This window comes from Phalacrocorax aristotelis, chromosome 1 (genome assembly GCF_949628215.1).
Source record: "Phalacrocorax aristotelis chromosome 1, bGulAri2.1, whole genome shotgun sequence".
NCBI lineage: Eukaryota > Metazoa > Chordata > Aves > Suliformes > Phalacrocoracidae > Phalacrocorax > Phalacrocorax aristotelis.
In genome coordinates this window covers 146311862-146330033 of record NC_134276.1, presented here as the reverse complement: position 1 = coordinate 146330033, position 18172 = coordinate 146311862, and the positions used below count along the sequence as shown (strand labels likewise).

The 18172-nt window shown below is 40.9% G+C and overlaps 1 protein-coding gene across 2 annotated transcripts in view; it reads left to right on the top strand.

Moving 5' to 3' along the window:
• PDE3A (phosphodiesterase 3A) overlaps positions 1-18172 on the top strand; it is a 265092-nt gene that overhangs the window by 197450 nt on the left and 49470 nt on the right. For both annotated transcript variants that reach the window (XM_075114585.1, XM_075114593.1), the window contains exon 3: positions 17088-17348. In XM_075114585.1, coding sequence (XP_074970686.1) covers positions 17088-17348 — 261 coding nt within the window. The remainder of the gene's footprint in view (positions 1-17087; positions 17349-18172) is intronic.

Sequence of the window (18172 nt, the reverse complement as noted above, 5' to 3'; positions counted from 1 at the left end):
TTGTGCTGTGACTCCTGCTGAAGTTAGAGGAGTCACTCTGCAGATTAAATTGCCCTCAGTTTATCAGTTTGTAGAGTCTTGAGCGCAGATGAGTCCTTTGGTGGATTAAACAAACCAAAAAAACCCCAAACAAACAAAAAAGAAATAACAGTCTTTCCTATCTAGGGTGAGAAGTTTTTGAGACTTCAGTTTGAACGTACCCCTTCTGTACTTCCATCCCAAATTATCTGTTCTGGATTTGCTCCCACAGCCTCTGTAGTTTGTACCTAATTGCAAACGTGCTGCTGAATACTTTGCATCCTTTTGCAAATCACATCAACAAACTGAAAGAAAGCACGCTTACACCAACATGCACATGTAAACACTGTCTTGTGTGTGTGCGCTGCTGTTTCATTATTGCATTCTTTGCAATATTCTTTCATTTTCTCTCTTCCATTAATATGTGTATGTAGATAGTCTCAGCAGCTTTATTAAAAAAAAAAAGTGCAATAATCTTCAACCCAATTTAGGGAATACTTCCACACTAAACACTGCACAATTGTAGATGGAGTTTAGCATCTTCAACAGCTCTGGTAGCAGACAAGTGAAAAATGGGGAGAAGAGGGGCATGTATGTGTTTTCCTTATATGTTTGGCTTATTCCTCTGAAAGAAATTCTGCTCTCTTAATACAGTTGTCAAGCACTGCATGTATTGCTGGGTAGTTTTGTGTGCCTACAGAAATGTCTGTAATCTTTCTGCTACAGAATATTTTAGCATGAGGGTCAGTTCAAAATGTTATGAGATTCCCTCCACCTCCCCCAGATAGAGTAATTTCTTCATTGTTTGTACAAGATTTTCAAGATCATTGGAAAGAATGTGAACAGCAAGAGACTACTGGGCTAATATATAAAAAACATGGATGAAGATCTTTTTCCTCCCAAATTGATGGTAGCATTTCATGTGCACAACAGTTACAGTCTTGATTTGAAGGAAGAATAGTGCCATCTGGTGATCCCTGGGAAAAGCTTTTCCGCACCTAAAGCTGCAGGATCGTAATGCACTGTATTTAAAGTTCTGCTCAGTTGTACCATTGCTGTTATACCCTTTCCTGCAGCACTGATTCACTTGTAAGCAGTTACCTAGTATTAGGTATCCTAGGTAGTGTGCTCATTTATGGAAGTATTTGTGCTCTAGCCTTGAATATGTATTCAAACCAGCTGTTCTGTAATTTTCTCGCTGGCATCCCCGCTATGAAGCTCTCATCCCCTTTTCCTGTTGTGATTTTCATTTCTGCAGCTGGATGTCCTCATAGCTGTGCTGCATACCCCCCTCTCCTGCCCTCTCCCCTTTTCCTGTGCCGTTGACCCTGTGAGATCCTAGCAAACCATCCGGGAGGCAGTAACCCTTAGAAAGACAAGTGGTATTTTTTGCTTCCTTGCTCCATTCCACTGGGAACTCTCAATCTGCATCACTTGGTTTATAAGCGAGGCAGTGGCTCCACTCCAGGAGAAGACCTGCGCTTTGATCTCCTTTCTCATTATGTTCTCATCAGTAATGAAGGGCTGGCGTCCAGATCATCACTGATGCTGCTGCCGCCCAAGGGGAAGCAGAGTTCAGCCTGCTGCTCTGGGGCTCTGCTCTGGGGTTTTGCATGGCTGTCAGCTTGGTGCAGGGGGAAAAGGTTGTGTTATGTTAAAGGTGGATTCATAAATTGTTTATACAGAGCCAAACAAACATAATTCTACAAGCAAAAATAGTTACTGTGTGTGGTTAGAAGTCTGCTAATGGACAGGTTTTATTTAAAATAATTTATTCTGTGTACTTGCTGAAACGTCCTTTAACTAGTTCTCATTTAGGCTGATCGCATAAGCGCGCCCTTAAAGCAGAGCAGAAACCCCTAAATTATATGTAGAGTCAGAACATGATTTTATCCTTTTTGACTGGTTACTAAGTACACCCAAATCCACACAAATCAGGCTTCAGAATTAAATATGAAGTTCTATTTGTAACTTGTCTGTTTGTTTTTAGCTGGCACGGGCTCATATGGTTCTCTTTATACACAAAGGATTACCTAGTCTTTAGAGACAGCTTTTGATTTGCATTTTCTTCTCTGTTTAAAAAAAGGCCAACTAAATGTTAATTCCTTTCTTTCCAATTAATTCCCTTCCCCCCCATTTAAACGGAGCTATTAACATGTTTAAGTGTGGGGTATATTACTACGGCTCTGTATAGAATTAGATCATTATATAGTTAGTTATGGCTTAAAGGCATATTTGTATCATGTTGGAGAAATCCTTTCCTAATTGAAGGCATCCTTCCTAAAAAACAGAACAAAGTGGGACTTCATCATGCTGCCTTCTTGTGCCACCTTGATTTTATTGACAGGAAATCAAACATATTTCTTTGATCTGCCAGTGAAGATAAAAAGGGCAGCTGGGTAGTGTTGTGCATGTTTAATTTGGATGGGTATTTTATTTTGCTGTAATATCATATAGAATGTTTCAGCTTTACTCTCTACAGCAATTACAGCTTGCATTAAAAAAGGAAAAGGATACAAATAAATTTGTACTCAGATTAAAAGCAGGGTGTTGCACGGCGTGAGCGTTGCCGATATACATCTTCTGCTCTGTATTAGCATTTTTCTAGCAATGACAGTAATTAAAAGGACAAATAATTTAACTGAAGTGATTCTTCTTTCTAGAGAAGGTAGCTTCCTAATGTTGTTGCCAAAAAACTCGCCACATGCATTAGGAGCAGAAGAGGGGTGTACAGAGAGAATCAATTTTCTTTTTTACTTTAATAGGATAAATGAGGTGTCCAGGGCCCCTTGTAACACTCATATTGAAGCAGTCAGGGACATAATACAGAAGGAGAAAGACTGATTCCATATGCTTCATCAGCTGATTTCTCAGAGCACCGTATGCAAAAAATTTTGCTTGTGGTCTGTTTGAATTTGTTAACAAATAAGCTTACATAAAACATTGCAATGAGAGATGTGTGTGACTCTTCAACAAGGTCAGTGGTATGAAGTCAAGTGTTTTCTTGTGATTAAAGTGGCCTTTTATCTTTGTTGTTCTGAGTTTAACCTCCCAAAGTTAAACTGGCTATGGGGGGAGACCTTTAACTTCAATACCCTGCATTAGGTCACCAATGTTAGCAAACCTAAATATTGAAGGCATCTCCAGGGTCTAATGCATTAGGGATCACTCCCAGTTAAGTCAACAGTGAGCCTCTGACTGCGAGAGGTACACTAAGCCTCTGCAGAAGTCTGATGCAGCAAAAAAATGCAAATGCGGGCAGCAGCCTGTTCTGCAGGACAAGTCGTCACAACCTTTTTGGAAAAAAAAAAAAAAGAGTGACTTTGTTTCAGCATTTGCAAAGTGAAGATTTAAGTTTTGCAAAGTTAACATGACTTCTTGTTCCTATCTTTTAATAAAAATGCTTTAAAATTGCTGTGAAGCAAAGCTAAAACAAGACCTTTCAGTTGCCAGAAATTGCAAACCAAATAATTTTTCTGTTAGGGTACAAAATATTTTTGGTGTTTGTCTAGAGTTGTAAATACAGTGAGAATGCTTGAGCGGCCTGGTTTCAACCACTGTTTTTTGTTTGTGAGGACACCACTGTTCTCTGCCTAAGTGAAGTGTCATCGTCAAATAGCTCAATACTACGTCCACAGATGAATAGGATTCCTCCTGAGTTAAAATACCAAGACTTTGTACTGATGTATCTTTTCAACTGGTTGATTTTCAGTATTAAAAAAGACATTTGTATGTTGATACTGCTTTTCTGTACCTCCTTTTAAAAATTCAGAGCAGCCTTTTAACCCATCTGCCAGGAAGTGTGAACTTCTGTATGGTTTTAATACACCATCTCCAGCTGTTTTGAAACTGTCCCTCATCGTGTCCTCCTTGAGGAAGATGTACTGACAAACAAATCTTCTTCTTCAAACCCTGGCCCTGCCTTTCCGCATTCTCCATACATTCCCATACTCCTCCATGCTTCCATACATTTCCATACATCTACATACTTTGCTGTGCTTTTCTTGCCTTCAGCAGCAGCTCGAACCCTGTGCTGATACTGATAACGCCTGGTGGTGGCTGGATTGCGCGCTGGACCTCTCTTCTGACACTGGCGGGCTTCACCCATCGGGAACTGGTGCCAGGGCTGTACGTGGCGTGCCAGCTGGCCGGGCAGCATAGGGCGCTCTGTGTGTTGTTGACCCTCTTGGCAGAGCTTTCCCAATCTGTAATCAATCATTTTGTTGTTGAAGAAATGTTTAGTTATTTATATACCTGCATGTGCGTGCAACCAGGCCGAGGTACCTAATTAGTTGTCTGAAAAAGTAATAACTGTCAGTGCTGCAGGTGTCTTACCCATTGTACAATGCTGCTTATTTTGCTTTGATCCTGTGGTCATGTAGGACTTCATAGCAACACTGTCACAGGACATGTTTCTTAGCTGTCGGCAGAGGTAGTAGCAATTTGGGCCTTTAGCTTTAAAAGGCCAGAATGTCAGTACCGATCCTGTGTCTGCTGTTTTGTGTGCTAAGAAAGTAGTGATGATTTAAGTGGGCTGTATTGACTTGTTCTCTTTTAAATTGTGATTCAGTGTTTCTCTTGTAACAGTTCAGTAACAGTCCTAGTGGTAGAGTTTCAGTGGGTCATCTTGTCCCTCCAAATTCACCCTTCCTACTCCACTCAGTAAGGGCTTCTATTGCACTCACTGGTACATCATTACTCATTTCATGCTGGAGTAGATTCAGATGAACCACTGAAGTTCAGCTTCACAAGGGGATTTAGCGTTTTAAAAAAACCATGTGTGACGTACAGTTGATTTTTTTTTTCTTAATACCTACATCCAAGCAGAAAACATAAGTCACTGTAGAAATAGATATCATTGTCTGGTTGGGTTTCCAGCATAAGTACCAATGCTTCACGGTCTGTGTCTGTTTTTTGGTCTCTGTGGTTGCCTTTTGTAAATGAGAAGCCGATGCTGTTAAATTTAGATGTGAATTTGAATCCAAGCTTTCCAAAACCACAGAAGTGTTTGGCCCTCACCAAAAAGTGCAGACCCTGAGCCAGGTGGTCAAAGTTCACTATGGTGAGATATTCATGATGTAGAAGTACATATTGGATCGATCTCTAATTAGAATTGAGAAGCATTTTCTTTTTCTAAAATGCAAGTCAAGAGCTGCTCACGACCGAAAAGCCACAGGTTGAAAGTAGGACTTTTCTTAGATTAAAAACTGTGCAGAGGACAAATCAGTCACCACCTCCATGAAAGAAATTAGTGATTGCTGAGGTTGCTTACAAATTCTAGAGCCTTTACATCTGGTTAGTAGATTATAGGCCAGAACAGTAGTGGCTGAAAATGGCCATCTTATGCAGGCATTGACCTATTGTTGTGATCAGCTGTACACCTTATATCTCAGCAGGCAAATATTTTTTTCTCATTTGTGACAACAAAGGCAAAATAAGCCTTTAGTATAACCTAACCTAGTGTGTCTTTGAGTTGATCCTTGCAGGTCAAGGATGAAGTAGGTTGGAAGCAGTCCTCAGGGCTTGCCAGTCTGTCAGCTTATATCTGTGTTAAGTGAAAAAAAATCATTTTAATATCATAGAAGACATGTAGAGGATAGTGTTTTATTTTTCTTGTATATGAATTACTGTTGCTCTCTGTTCTGATCTTCAATGAAGTGTCTGCCTACAAGTAATCTAGGAGAGGTGGGGGATTTTCACATAAAGTACATGCTTAGTGTGCCTTTTGCAGGTCCTGGCTTTAGATGTTGAAGTAGCTTATGCTTTAGAGAAACTACAGCTCTGCAGCACTGATGATGAAGTATTTGGGGGCTGCAAGTCCCTAAGGCTACAGTTGCTTTTCTTGAATGAGTCATAATATAAAAATCCAAAGCCAAGTCTTAAAGAAAAATGAGTAATTCTTTTCACAGAGGAGTTCATTAGTGACATAAAGTCATGAGAAAGAGGAGGAGGCATCTGTAACACTAGACAGTTATTAACTGGTATTACTGTGAGTGCTTTAAATCAGGAGAACTAAAATAATGCAAGCCACAAGGTCTGACAGAGAAGAAAAAAAGTGTGAAAAATTGGCCAATTAGATCACAGTAAGGCAATTGCTTCGCTTTCACGAACGCAGGATTTATCCTTTTCAAAAGGTGCAGAATATCTCTGCCTGCCTTTGGCTTCAGTGAAAGCATGTTCTAAAAAATGGACCACTAAATATCGTTAGTGTTCTTGGTCACCTGGAGATCTTCCTGCTCCTGTTTCTACAGCATATGCGAAACATGGCCCGAGATATACATCTGGCTCCTGCTGTTGTTTCCAAATCGCTGCCATAATTTCAGTGAGAACAGACTGAAATTTAAAGACGCTGTGTCTGCAGCTTCACTGATGATTATTTCCTGGTTTCTAATTTTCTTTTTGTTCTGGTTTTCAAGCCTTAGTGAACAATTCTTAAAACCTCACCAAGTTTGCTTTTTTCAGTTTATTCCCCTCATGGCAACTCCTTTTTAGTATTTAAAAATGTTTGGCACTTTTTGTAGCAATTCTTTATCTCCCCCCCTGACGCCCCAATCTTTTGCCTTATTTTAGAGGCTGCATTTATTTCCTTATGTTTTTATAATATTTAGTAACGCTGTTCTTAATAGTGTTAAACAGTCCTTAGTGAAGGACCAAGGTGGATGTGAATCTTCAGATGGGATAATTTTCATATGTATCTCTGCAATGTGCAGCTAATTGTGATGTCGCTTCTCAATTTGCATCCCTAAAGAGCCTGAGATACTTTGAAAGGGAGAAAATATGGCAGTACATGGCTCCTTTGGCTTTGTTCTAGTGTAACTGAGACTGTCAAGTTGAAAATGTGGGAGGATTACTTAGTACGCAGGAGGCAGAATGGTGATTATTGCTTTCAATGGATCTTTTTTTAACTCATGCTCTGTATTTGGCTGCTCTGTTTTAGTTCACCGTAGAATTAAAATAGCTTCCCATGCTAAGCAGGCAGTTGGGATATTAGAGCTGTAAACTCAAATGGGTAAGAATACCAGGTATTAATAAATGGTACATCCTCCGCTATGTGTGCCCCCAGCGTCATGCTCCTGCTGGGTCTCAGCTGGTGTTACTGCATCTCAAGTTGAGACTGAAGACAGTTGTCACTGTTTTCTTTGCACGAACACAAACTATCAGCTTCAAGCTACCAATTTGTGACCATCTGATATACAAATTGAAGAACAATAACGTAAGACAATTGAGGACAGTCTCTGAAGTACAGAATTGTTTTCCTCAGTCTGTGTTATTCAAAGCAGATTTGAGCCCCATTTAGAATTTAATTTTTCCCATCTGCTGTGTTTTTAAAAAAAAGTAATAATTTTTCAAGTTCTGAATTTAGTTGGAGCAGTGTCTACTTTTTAAATAATAAACCCTGAGTGTTTGCGACTGATTCTGTGGTCTGCTTTATGTTGTCAAGTAGATCTTCAGGCTGGGATAGTTGTGATAGTTTAAGATTTTTAGGCAGCCAAATTGCACAGAAAGTCCCTTGGAATTGGGTGACTGAGTCCCCAGTTCCCTGCTGAGAACATCAAACGTCAGCGTCAGAGTTTCCACAAGGTTTCCAAGCTGTGACCAGCGGCTTTTAGCCAGAAAGTTCACCCCATGCTCTCACCTCCTTCCAGGAGCTGCTTTCACTGGTTCCTCCTCACGGTATGCCTTATTGCAAGTCACCAAAACTCTGAGTATCTTCATTTGAACTGGGATTTCCCCAGGAGCCCAAAGTAGAGTGCCTGTACGGCTGGTTCCAGCTTGCCCCTCACCGCTCCTGTGTGCCGTGGAGTGGTGGTAGTGCTAACCACACCACATGTTCTGAGCAACAACCTTCTGCCCCCATCCCCAGTGATTTCTGGGGTTTTCTAGCAGCAGCTGAGATAGCTGTGCTCTACTGTGGCAAGAAAAAATGTGGAAAATTAGGTACTACTCTATGTCAGTACCAGTGGAGTTAGTTAATTTGAGGTCCTTTCTGTCAGATATAAATGGTGGGGAATTCTGTTGCGTTGGATTATGTCCAGTACTTGCAATCACACGGGTGCAGACTTTCCTAGTCTGTTGGTCTTGAATCTTATCAAATCTAGTCATCCCACTCCTTGAGATGATTTCCTAATCTATCTATTTGTTGGTGTTGCTTGCTTGCCAACAGTCACAAAGAGATTTTCTTCTGGTGCGTGTTACAAATTTGGGAAAGCTTACTAGGTGACCTGAAAGCAAGAACTGATGATAGTTTCCCATGAAAGTGACAAATGGCACCAAAACTGCTTAGAGCTAAAATATATTCTCTGTTTCTTTCTCTCTGGTTTGTTTTTTTTTTTAAAAAAAATTCATAATGCTTATCTTTGAAAACCTTGAAGCCATGGTTTCCTGAGGGCATGTCAGTTTGTCTGTTGTGTATGATATGGAAAAGAATCTCCTATATGTTCTTTTTTTTTTTAATGTAGATGTCTTTGTTAAAGCTGAGAGACAGACTTTTCTCTAAGCATCTGTGGCCCATCCAGGGAGATGCTCACCCAAGCCTGGGCACTGGAGATGAGCAGTCATCATGGTGTTATCAGTGCTAATGATTACCCTGATATCGTCACTCAACAAGAGGGAAGAATGAGGCGTAAGTCTGAGTTGCAGACTGACAGTGCAGCTTGGATTACATGTGATCCTTTGCCCCTTGGGATACTGAGCGCACAGAGCACAAGGCCACGTGGGCAGCGTGTGGAGGTGTGCACACTTAGGGCAGGCAACATCCTCAGGCAGTTTGGTGGCTGCTTTCTGACAACCTACAGAGGTCATGCAAGGCTAGCTTTGGTTTTGTTTTTCCCAGGGGCTGTATAACTAAATCTGAACATATCAGGTCAAGGAAGGCAAAAGGCCTTAGTGCACCTTCAGTGCCTGCTGCAGAATAAATGGTGTCAGCTTACCAAGAATTTTTAGCGTGGATAAAATGCTCCAACAGTGTTCTTATAAATGTCTGAATAATTTTTCTCAAACACTGAAATAATTCACCGCAGACAAATAACAGGCACAGATCATTTCAGTCTGAGCTCTTTGGCTGACAAAGCTATCACAACTGAAAGATCCTGTGAGAGATGATCAGTCAGCTGTAGCTGTGAGCTTTGTGAATGGTGCCACCTAAGACAGAGGTGCAGGATGGCAACTGCAGCCCAAAGTATGCTATAAATGGTGATACATTCCCCTGATCTTATGAGAAAGGGAAAAAAAGCATTTCCTCAAACCAGTGCCTCTTTCTGAAAGGCTCCAAATTAATTATTTGCAAAGTTTGGGATTACTCTGAATAGATTAAATAGTAGAGCCATTGAAGAATGGTATTGCTTTCATCCTGGTTTTCTAAAGAAAGTAGGATTATGTGATCATGCTGTCTGACAGTTTCAGGCAAATTTGGCAGATGGGGGGAAGCATCAGAGATTACTGTCTTCCTAGAAATTTCATGGCAACCCATGGGATACCAGAGGAAGGTCCAAATTAGTGTCCTTGCCTGGTAGTAGATGACTGGCCATTAAACACAGTGAGACATTATGAACAGGGAGACATATAAGCCTGCTCACCAGCGTGTACATAGCTCCAGGCACAGCTGCCTCCTGCTGACTCTGAGGCCACAGAGCTGTTGCTGAGGAAAGGGGTCTTTGCAATGCAGTGAGTGCTGAGTGGACAAAATATAAAACTCTTCAGTGAGACCCATTTCATTAGATCCTCTGTTTGCAGAACTACTTTCAAAAAATTTCCTCTGGCTGCACTGTGATACTTGGACTCTGGCATCATGCTAGCAAGTCCTCCGCCTACAGACACACTGTGTGTGGCAGTCATGACATTTTCTGCTCTGCAGATCACAGTTCAGTGTAATTGTTACCAGGGAGGTCTGTGTTGTTATGGTGGTGCCATCCCAAACACTATATAACAGGATCAAAATCATAATCGCTATGGCTCAAGCAAGATCCAGAGTCTTCTCTCATTATCATAGAATAGTTTGGGTTGGAAGGGACCTTTGATGGTCATCTACTCCAACCCCCCTGCAGTGAGCAGGGACATCTTCAACTAGATCAGGTTGCTCAGAGCACCCTCCAACCTGACTTTGAATGTTTTCAGGGATGGAGCATCTACCACTTCTCTGGGCAACCTGTGCCAGTGTTTAACCACCCTCATCATAAAAGATGTCTGCCTTATATCTAGTCTAAATCTATCCTCTTTTAGCTTAAAACCATTACCCCTTGTCCTATTGCAACAGGCCCTGCTAAGTAGTTTGCGTCCCTCTTTTTTATAAGCCTCCTTTCAGTATGGAAAGGCCGTAGTAAGGTGTCCCTGGAGCCTTTTCTTCTCCAAGCTGAACAACCCCGACTCGCTCAGCCTTTCCCCATAGGAGAGGTGTTCCATCCCTCTGGTCACCTTTGTGGCCCTCCTCTGGACCCGCTCTAACAGGTCCATGTGTTTCCTGTGCTGAGGGCTCCAGAGCTGGACAATCAGGCTCGTCTCTTGTGCTTCAGTGTTTGCTTTATGGTTATGTTGTTCAGTGCTGTAAAGAATCGGCAGCAAAATTAATTATTACATTGCTGATTAGGAAGATTTTCTTCGAGTCAAAGGGAAGGTGTGATATTCAGTCCTACCAAAGAATATGCCTTACAGAGCTTGCAGCTGGTCCACTGCCAGGGAGCAGAGAAATTGCTGTGCATTATTAAGGTGGAGAAAAGATTCTCATAAATGTCTTGTTTGCTTGCCAGAGAAGAGAGAACCCAAAATCTTGTGTACCAAGTACAAAGTAAGAGTAAAATAAAAGTAAGAAGTCTGGGTACAACTCCAGTTCTGCAGCTTTAAATACAGAAAAGTGAAATGTCAAAGGATTGTACGCACACTTTTCTTTTCTCCTTAGTCATTCAGTGAAAGGTGGAGTAGTTAAGTCTGTGGCGCCTTTAAAATGATTCATTATTTCCATAGAAGCCAATTCATGTTTATGCTTCAAATCACTTTGTGGACATTAAAATAATGGAGAATTATATTTGCTTTTAATTTTGTTTCCAGACAGCTTGGCCTGAGCATTCATGATGTGACTTGGAAACTATATCAGATTGTGAATTATTGTTGCTCGTAATTGTGTGAAGATTGAAGATAAGCTGGATGCTGCCTTTTTCCTTTTTTCCCTCTTCACCTCCCCCATTCTTTCACTTACGGAGTGTTCTTGAAGATAATGTGGTGAAAGGCCAGCATCTCTGCCTTCAGTGTTTTTCCTTGTACAAGCCACAGTAAATGAAGGTTTTATTTTTTCCATAACACGAGGCTGTGTGAAATGCATTGTGGCTTGTGTTTGATAACTGTAGGGGGGTTTTTTGACCCCTTCTTTATTTTTTTATTATGCGTAAGTTTTGACTGTTTCATGTTGTCATGTTAATCGTCCTTTCCTGTAGAGTGCAGAGCACGCAGTATTTTTTAGTTGAACTGGATGTGTTCAGTTTTATGAGAATCATATGCAAAACCCCAATGAGGGGCAGGGGAAGACTTCTATTTCCAGTAAGGCATCTGTTAAGTATAAGGATGTCAAATCTGCTTCACAGGTGGGTCAATTGTTTCTTAACCAAGAACAATTTGTATACCAAATTTATCTATCAGGTCTTATGGATAAAGGAATTTGTCATTCCTATTTTCCTAAATTTGTTTTTCCTACACAATTTTATCTGCTTTTTCACCTAGTGAGTGAAAAGCTATTCTCAGATTTTTATACATAATTTAATATAAGAAAACGATTGGGATTTCATGAAAGGTAATGTAAAAGCCTACAGAAGGTTATGCAAATTTTGAAAGTTTTTTTTTCTAGCCATGTTACAGAATCCAAAATAAACTATTCAAACCTTAAAATTCAAAGTGATCATTAAAATTTACCAGAATATTGTTTTCACATTGCATTTGAGAATGTTCCTTGAAGATAAGTTTCCTGCCATGACAAAAATTGTCTGTGTGACAGTGGGACATGGTACCTGTGATTTGGTCCTACAGTTGCAGCAGTATGTGTGCTTCCTGGTACGTGAAAGTTTTCTTGCAAATTCCCAGTAAGTCCCCACACGTGCAAACTTAGATGATTGCACAGTTGGTGCTCTGAACAGTGCATGTCTGTCCCTGGTCTCTCATGCATCCTACTGTGATCTGGCCATCTTAATTTTCATATTGAGATCTTTAGGGAAAAATCCTTTCTTTTATTTCTGTACATAAAAAGATGACCCAAAACATACAGCAAGTGCATTTGGGCCCAGTTAGGAGTTCCAGATGTTACCACAGCCTAAAACACCCACCTGGATGCCAGTTTAAAAAAAGAAAGGGGAGGGTAGGGGGGAGGAGGCAGGAAGAAAGCACAAAACCAGCTGGTTTTCAGCATTGTAAGGAATTTTTTTTTTTTTTTTTTTTGCTCCTTACTTTAGTTATCAATAAGCATGTTGAGTTGATCTGGTTTTGCTTTTGTTTCTGGCCTGTTTGCTTTCTCATTCTCATGCCCTAGAGCATTTTGGTTTTAGTCACTGCATGACATCGCTTTAAATCAGAGTTGGAATGAAGTCATGAAGTGAACAGTAAGCCAGTCTTCTCCAAAATTCATGGGAGGAAACTGCATTCACAATTATTAGCATAAATTGGTAAATGACCATTGTGAAGTTAAATTCACTTTAGCTTAGCTCTTTGGGTGTTTTGTTTTGTTTTATCAAGTTAGTTGTTTGTTAGTGTTGATTGCAAGCATGTTGTTCATGCCTCTATTCCCAAGTATCCGGCCTTTGAGTTTCGATGAGTAAAGTGGTTTGGAAAGAATCCAGATCAGTTCACGCAGAGGCTATGCACGTTAGTAGAAAACTACTTACAAAGTCTGAGAGTGGATTTTGTATGCACTTTTACCATAAAAGAAAGACTGTGTTGCATATATTATATATGTGTACATGTGTGTGTATATGCATATATACCATTACATCAATCTAAAATTTTCAGCAATTTACTGTCTTGCATAAATCTTTATATTGTTTCACATCATCATATGTATTTTATAAAAAATTCCAGGTTTCCTTGCCCTTTAGGGAAAAACAGTTTAGTTTCTGAGTAATGGTTTGCAAAGCATACACAGTTCTCTACTGTTTTGTAATAGAGAATCTAAAAAATAGAATATTTTTAAATGGTTTCATGCAGTCAATTCATTATTATTACTTTTAGAAAATAATAATTTAAATACCTGTAATTTTGTCTAGTCAGACTAGTCTGATAGTGCTCTAAATTCATTCTGAGATAGATCAAATAGTCTTCTCACAAAAGAAACGGTTTTCCTGTATATAAGTTCTGTGCAATTAAATTACAACATATAAACCGTACCAGTTTGGGTTGTTCTATTATTATACTGAAATCGGTGGATTAGAGCTGTGCTTACCCTGCTTCTTTCTTCAAAAGCAATTTAAGCTTGGTCTGTTCTCCTTTTACATATGCTCTGATTCTAAGTATTAAGAGTAGTTCAAACAATACCATAACTATGATATATATAAAGTGCCATTTAAAGCAGCTCAGCTAACTACAACACAGCAATGTCTTCGAAATACTGAGTAAAGTGTTTTCACTTTGAAATATCATGCAATACAGGATGTCACGCTGCACAGTTTGTTGCTGTTGGTGTTTTATGGTGACCCTGGCTGGGCTATGCTGGCAGCATGTACATCTTGTTTCAGCCCTGGTGAGAGACACTCAGCGTGCACCTCCTTACAGGCATGGAGCTGACCTCTGTGGGCGTGCTCCATGCAGGCAGAGTGGATGGCATCATGGGTTTCATGTGCGGTGTCAGTGGAAAGTGTCAGATCTTCAGGTAGTGCCCTTTTGGTCAAAAGTGCAAAAGGTCCTGCCACCTTGCTGTAGGAAGAGCACACTGTGCAGAGGGTGAGGTGGTATCGTGTGTGCTATTGCCAAACTGTCAAGCCTTTCCCAGGTGTGAGGCACACTTCCAACGACCGAATTGCTTCACTTCCACTGATTTGTTCTGGTGGGGTATGGGTTGCAGCAGCTTTACTCTGTGTTACGTGTGTAGGTACCTAACTCGATTTGAGTGCAAGCTGTCCTTCGTGGTGAGGTGCAGACACAGCTCAGGAGGAAGGATGCAGACCCGGTGTGCGGCGTCTCTCTTCCTGGTTCCTGGGCCATATGGCCTCAGCACCAACTCCTCGCATAACTCAGCACAGCCTGGCATTTGAGTCAGACAAATTGTCTGGGTCCCAGAGTCAAGGCAGGGGTCACCGAGACGTGACAAGGCGGCCCCACATGTCGGAGACCATGTGGCAGAAACTCACCGTTGAGAAGAAAAGGGCTCTCCCTCTCCCCACTTGGTACTAATCATGGAGAACAATGCTGGCTGCTTTGCAAACTGTTAGTACTGCTGTACAAAATCTGTGCCTCTGCTTATGGCCCGCTGAGTCAGACTTGTTTACTTCATTGAAGTATTAATCTCTGTCTCTGACTGGCAGTCAACAACTCAAGGCTCCAGGCTTAATAAAATTTCAAACTGTAGATTATGTAGTTTTGCTGAAAATATGAGGCTCCTATCGCACTTTGAATGATGTATTCTTCCTCACTCCCCTTTGGTCTGTTTTTCAGGACTGAGGTTAAGATAGATAATTAATTCCTCCCATCCCAAGCCTTGTCTTTTAATTTAAGAATTTTCTTTAGCATCTGCCAGAATTTTCTGCATGCACTCCTGAGAGGTTAAGCAATGAAAGAGCCATTAGATTAACTTCAGCCATTAATGTTTTTCAGTAGGATGAAATAGCACGTTGTTATATCAAAGAGTTTCTGGTTTATTTTATTTGGTATCATGACAAAGAAAAGAAATGTGGGAAGAAGAGGCTGGTTTTCTAGGTGTGTGAGAGGATGGTGAGTGAGGAGGCCTGTCTTCTGGTCCTGCAGCTTACTTCACAAAAAGTAGGACATGAGATGTGGATCCTGTGTTAGCAAGAACTAGGACACAAGGAGCAGATCAATGGAGTGAAACGGCTATTGCCGAGGGCCTGAAGTCCACCCTACGCAATTGGGAAGATAGTGGGGAGAGGTTTAGCTATACTTAGCTAATATATCACTTTCCTCAGAAATACTTTGCTATTGCCTGTTGAGCCTTCTATGATAACAAAGCAGTGTCAAGCTCTGTTACGCTGTTCTTTGATGTGTTGTGAGGTCCATAAATGCTGTCACTTGCAAGACACTCCTGGCCAGGGCCATGATCACTCTCCTGCTAAGCAGTCTGCCCAATTCACCATGCTACATACTTGCCCCTCCAAGAAACCCAAATGTTCTTTCACAGGCATAACTTGCTCATTTGGAAACCTGTGTATCTTAGATTTTTCTAAGTACATGAAAACAAATTAGTACAAAATCTCCTGGAATGGTCTCTCTGGCAAACTGCACTTACACCTGCTGAGAAGTCCCTAACAGTAGCAGCAGGATTGAGCTTGTGTGTCAGAAACACAGCAAAGGAAAAATGGTCAGTCTTGGAGTGTCCTGAATTAGCAATTCCACACAGAATTTACGGTGATTTATAGTGCATCAGTTAGTGAGACTGAAATGTCACTGCTGCATTGAAGGTTCATATGCCGCATGCCTTTCTAGTTGTTCTACTTCTGTGCTGATCCAATCTCATTATTCCTCTAGCAGATTTTAAAGATCCTCAGTCTTTTGCAATTGTATAATATAGTTGACAATTCACCAACTTAACTTTCCTGCTTTTGGCAATAGACTGTTTCTTTTAGTGCCAATATATTGCCCTACAGGGTTTCGAGACAGATGGTAGTTGGAGCTGCTGAATGTCAGGAAGTTCTGGAGAAACTGAAAGATGCATTTATGGATCAACCCTCTTGTGCGTGCACTGGAAGCCCTTTGCTACAGCGGTGTTAGAATACCTGTGTATATGTTGGATGGACTACACATATGAAGACAGTTTACCTGGGCAAAACAAAAACAGTTTACTGTGCAAACCACAGTAGGTTTGCCATGCGTCATTTACAGATCAATTATGTACATGTACTGGGTAGGGTGTGTGAGGTTTGCTGGTGATATGAGCTGCTCCTTGGTATTATTTCTGCTTACGTATACTTTAGTTATTAATTCTTCCTAAGTGATATGAGAAAAATGTTCCTAAATATGAGAAAAAACTTATTTCCTATGAGGGTGACAGAGCAGTGGCACAGGCTGCCCAGGGAGGGTGTGGAGTCTCCTTCCCTGGAGACGTTCAAAACCCGCCTGGATGCGTTCCTGTGCCGCCTGCTCTGGGTGTCCCTGCTCAAGCAGGGGGTTGGACAAGATGATCTCCAGAGGTCCCTTCCAACCCCCCTACCATTCTGTGATATATGTAAAGAAGGGATATATTTCAAACCCAAGCAAAAGTAAGGGCCATCTGAATTGGTCGTAGAAGGCGTAGAGTAACTATTCTCATCACTTCTGTCTGAATAAAATAAAGATTGGAAAACCCACTTTTTACTCCATTTCAATTTTGGTGTAGCTGTCCAATATCCAATTGCTTGGAGAAGAATATTGTTGCCACCGTACCAGAATGCTATATTTAAATAGTATGGAGATGTTTTAAAAATCTCAGTATGTGCTTGAGATTCATTTCATTCATTTAAGTGTAGGCATTGAACATTGGTTGTTCTAGATGCCTCTGTAGTTAGTGGAAAGTAATCTCTCGAGAGACTCCTCCCATCCTAAGCTATGTTTCCAAAATTATTTGTGCAAAAAGCCCCTGGCCATTGACTGTGCCTCTGAAGGGAGCCTGATCAATTCATTCAGATGGGTTAAGTCAGCTGCAGATGGTGAAAGCTGGGAAATCAGGTATGATGAAATTCCAAACTCTTTGCAGGGTGTGAGCATTATGCCTGATGATCGATCTATTCAGCATGATTCTCCTTATTTAAAAAATTACTTCATGTTATGATTTTTCCACTCTGTGGGTAACTGCTTTAACAAAAGTTGTGAAGAGAATTCACCACAGCTTTAGATACTGCTCAGCAGGTTGTTCACTGCTGTTGTCTTACAGGTATTATTTTTGTCTTCTTTAGTCTTCTGGTACCAGTATCACAGTGGATATTGCTGTCATGGGAGAAGCACATGGGCTCATTACAGACCTTCTGGCGGATCCTTCGCTGCCCCCCAATGTGTGTACTTCGCTGAGAACAGTGAGCAACTTGCTTAATACGCAGTTAACCTTCCAGGCCATCCACAAGCCAAGGGTGAACCCTTTGGTGTCCTTCAGTGAGAACTACACCTGCTCTGACTCAGAGGAATGTCCAGAGAAAGGAGAGAAATTAGCTATTCCCAAGGTAAGTACTGGACCCTGTGTATCATCTTGTAACTTGTCTCTCCCTAAAGGGACAGCACTGGACTAGTGGGACATGTCACTGGGCTTTTTGCTTGTTTGCTTCAGATTAACATCTTATGCACTAATCATACCCTACTATAAAAGGACACCTAAATAGGTTGTTGGTTGCATAGTAAGACAATTCCTATGTATCCTTCAACTCATGGCCAGGTTAACTTTGGTTCAGGCACCTTTAGAAGATGATGTACCACGCAGGATAGCTCACGTAGATAGTGTGCTTATTTCCTCACAGGTGTTGGCTGGAGCTTAAGAGAGAAGAAATGATAGGGAGCAGAGCAAGCAAATGCCCTTCAGCATCCAGGCTCACAAGTCTGCCCCAATACTTCTCACACAGAAATTCCCTTCCCACTCAAAAGTTTTGAGCCACTGCATGTGGGGTGACTATCCTAGGCAATGAGCAGTGGTGAATTAAGTAATAATATGAGGGACCTTTTTGCCCACTTTGGAGATTGGAAATTAAAATTCTGTATGAATTTCAGTGTCTCTTTCCTTCCTTTAGCTAGAGGTATCAAACCTATAGAAGTCAATGAAAAAGTGTTGATGGCCTGCAGGTTCTTTGTATCAAGTTTAAAATGTTGTATACCAAACAAGCAAATAAAATCATCACAATACTCTAGTATGACAAATATTGTGAGCTCATGAGAAGTAGTCTTAAGAAGAAAAAGAAGATTGAACCAAAAAAAAAAATACACATATTACTCCCTTGACATATGGCTTTATGAAAGCTCAGGAATCCAATAGGAAATAACTAGTGTTAACCACCCA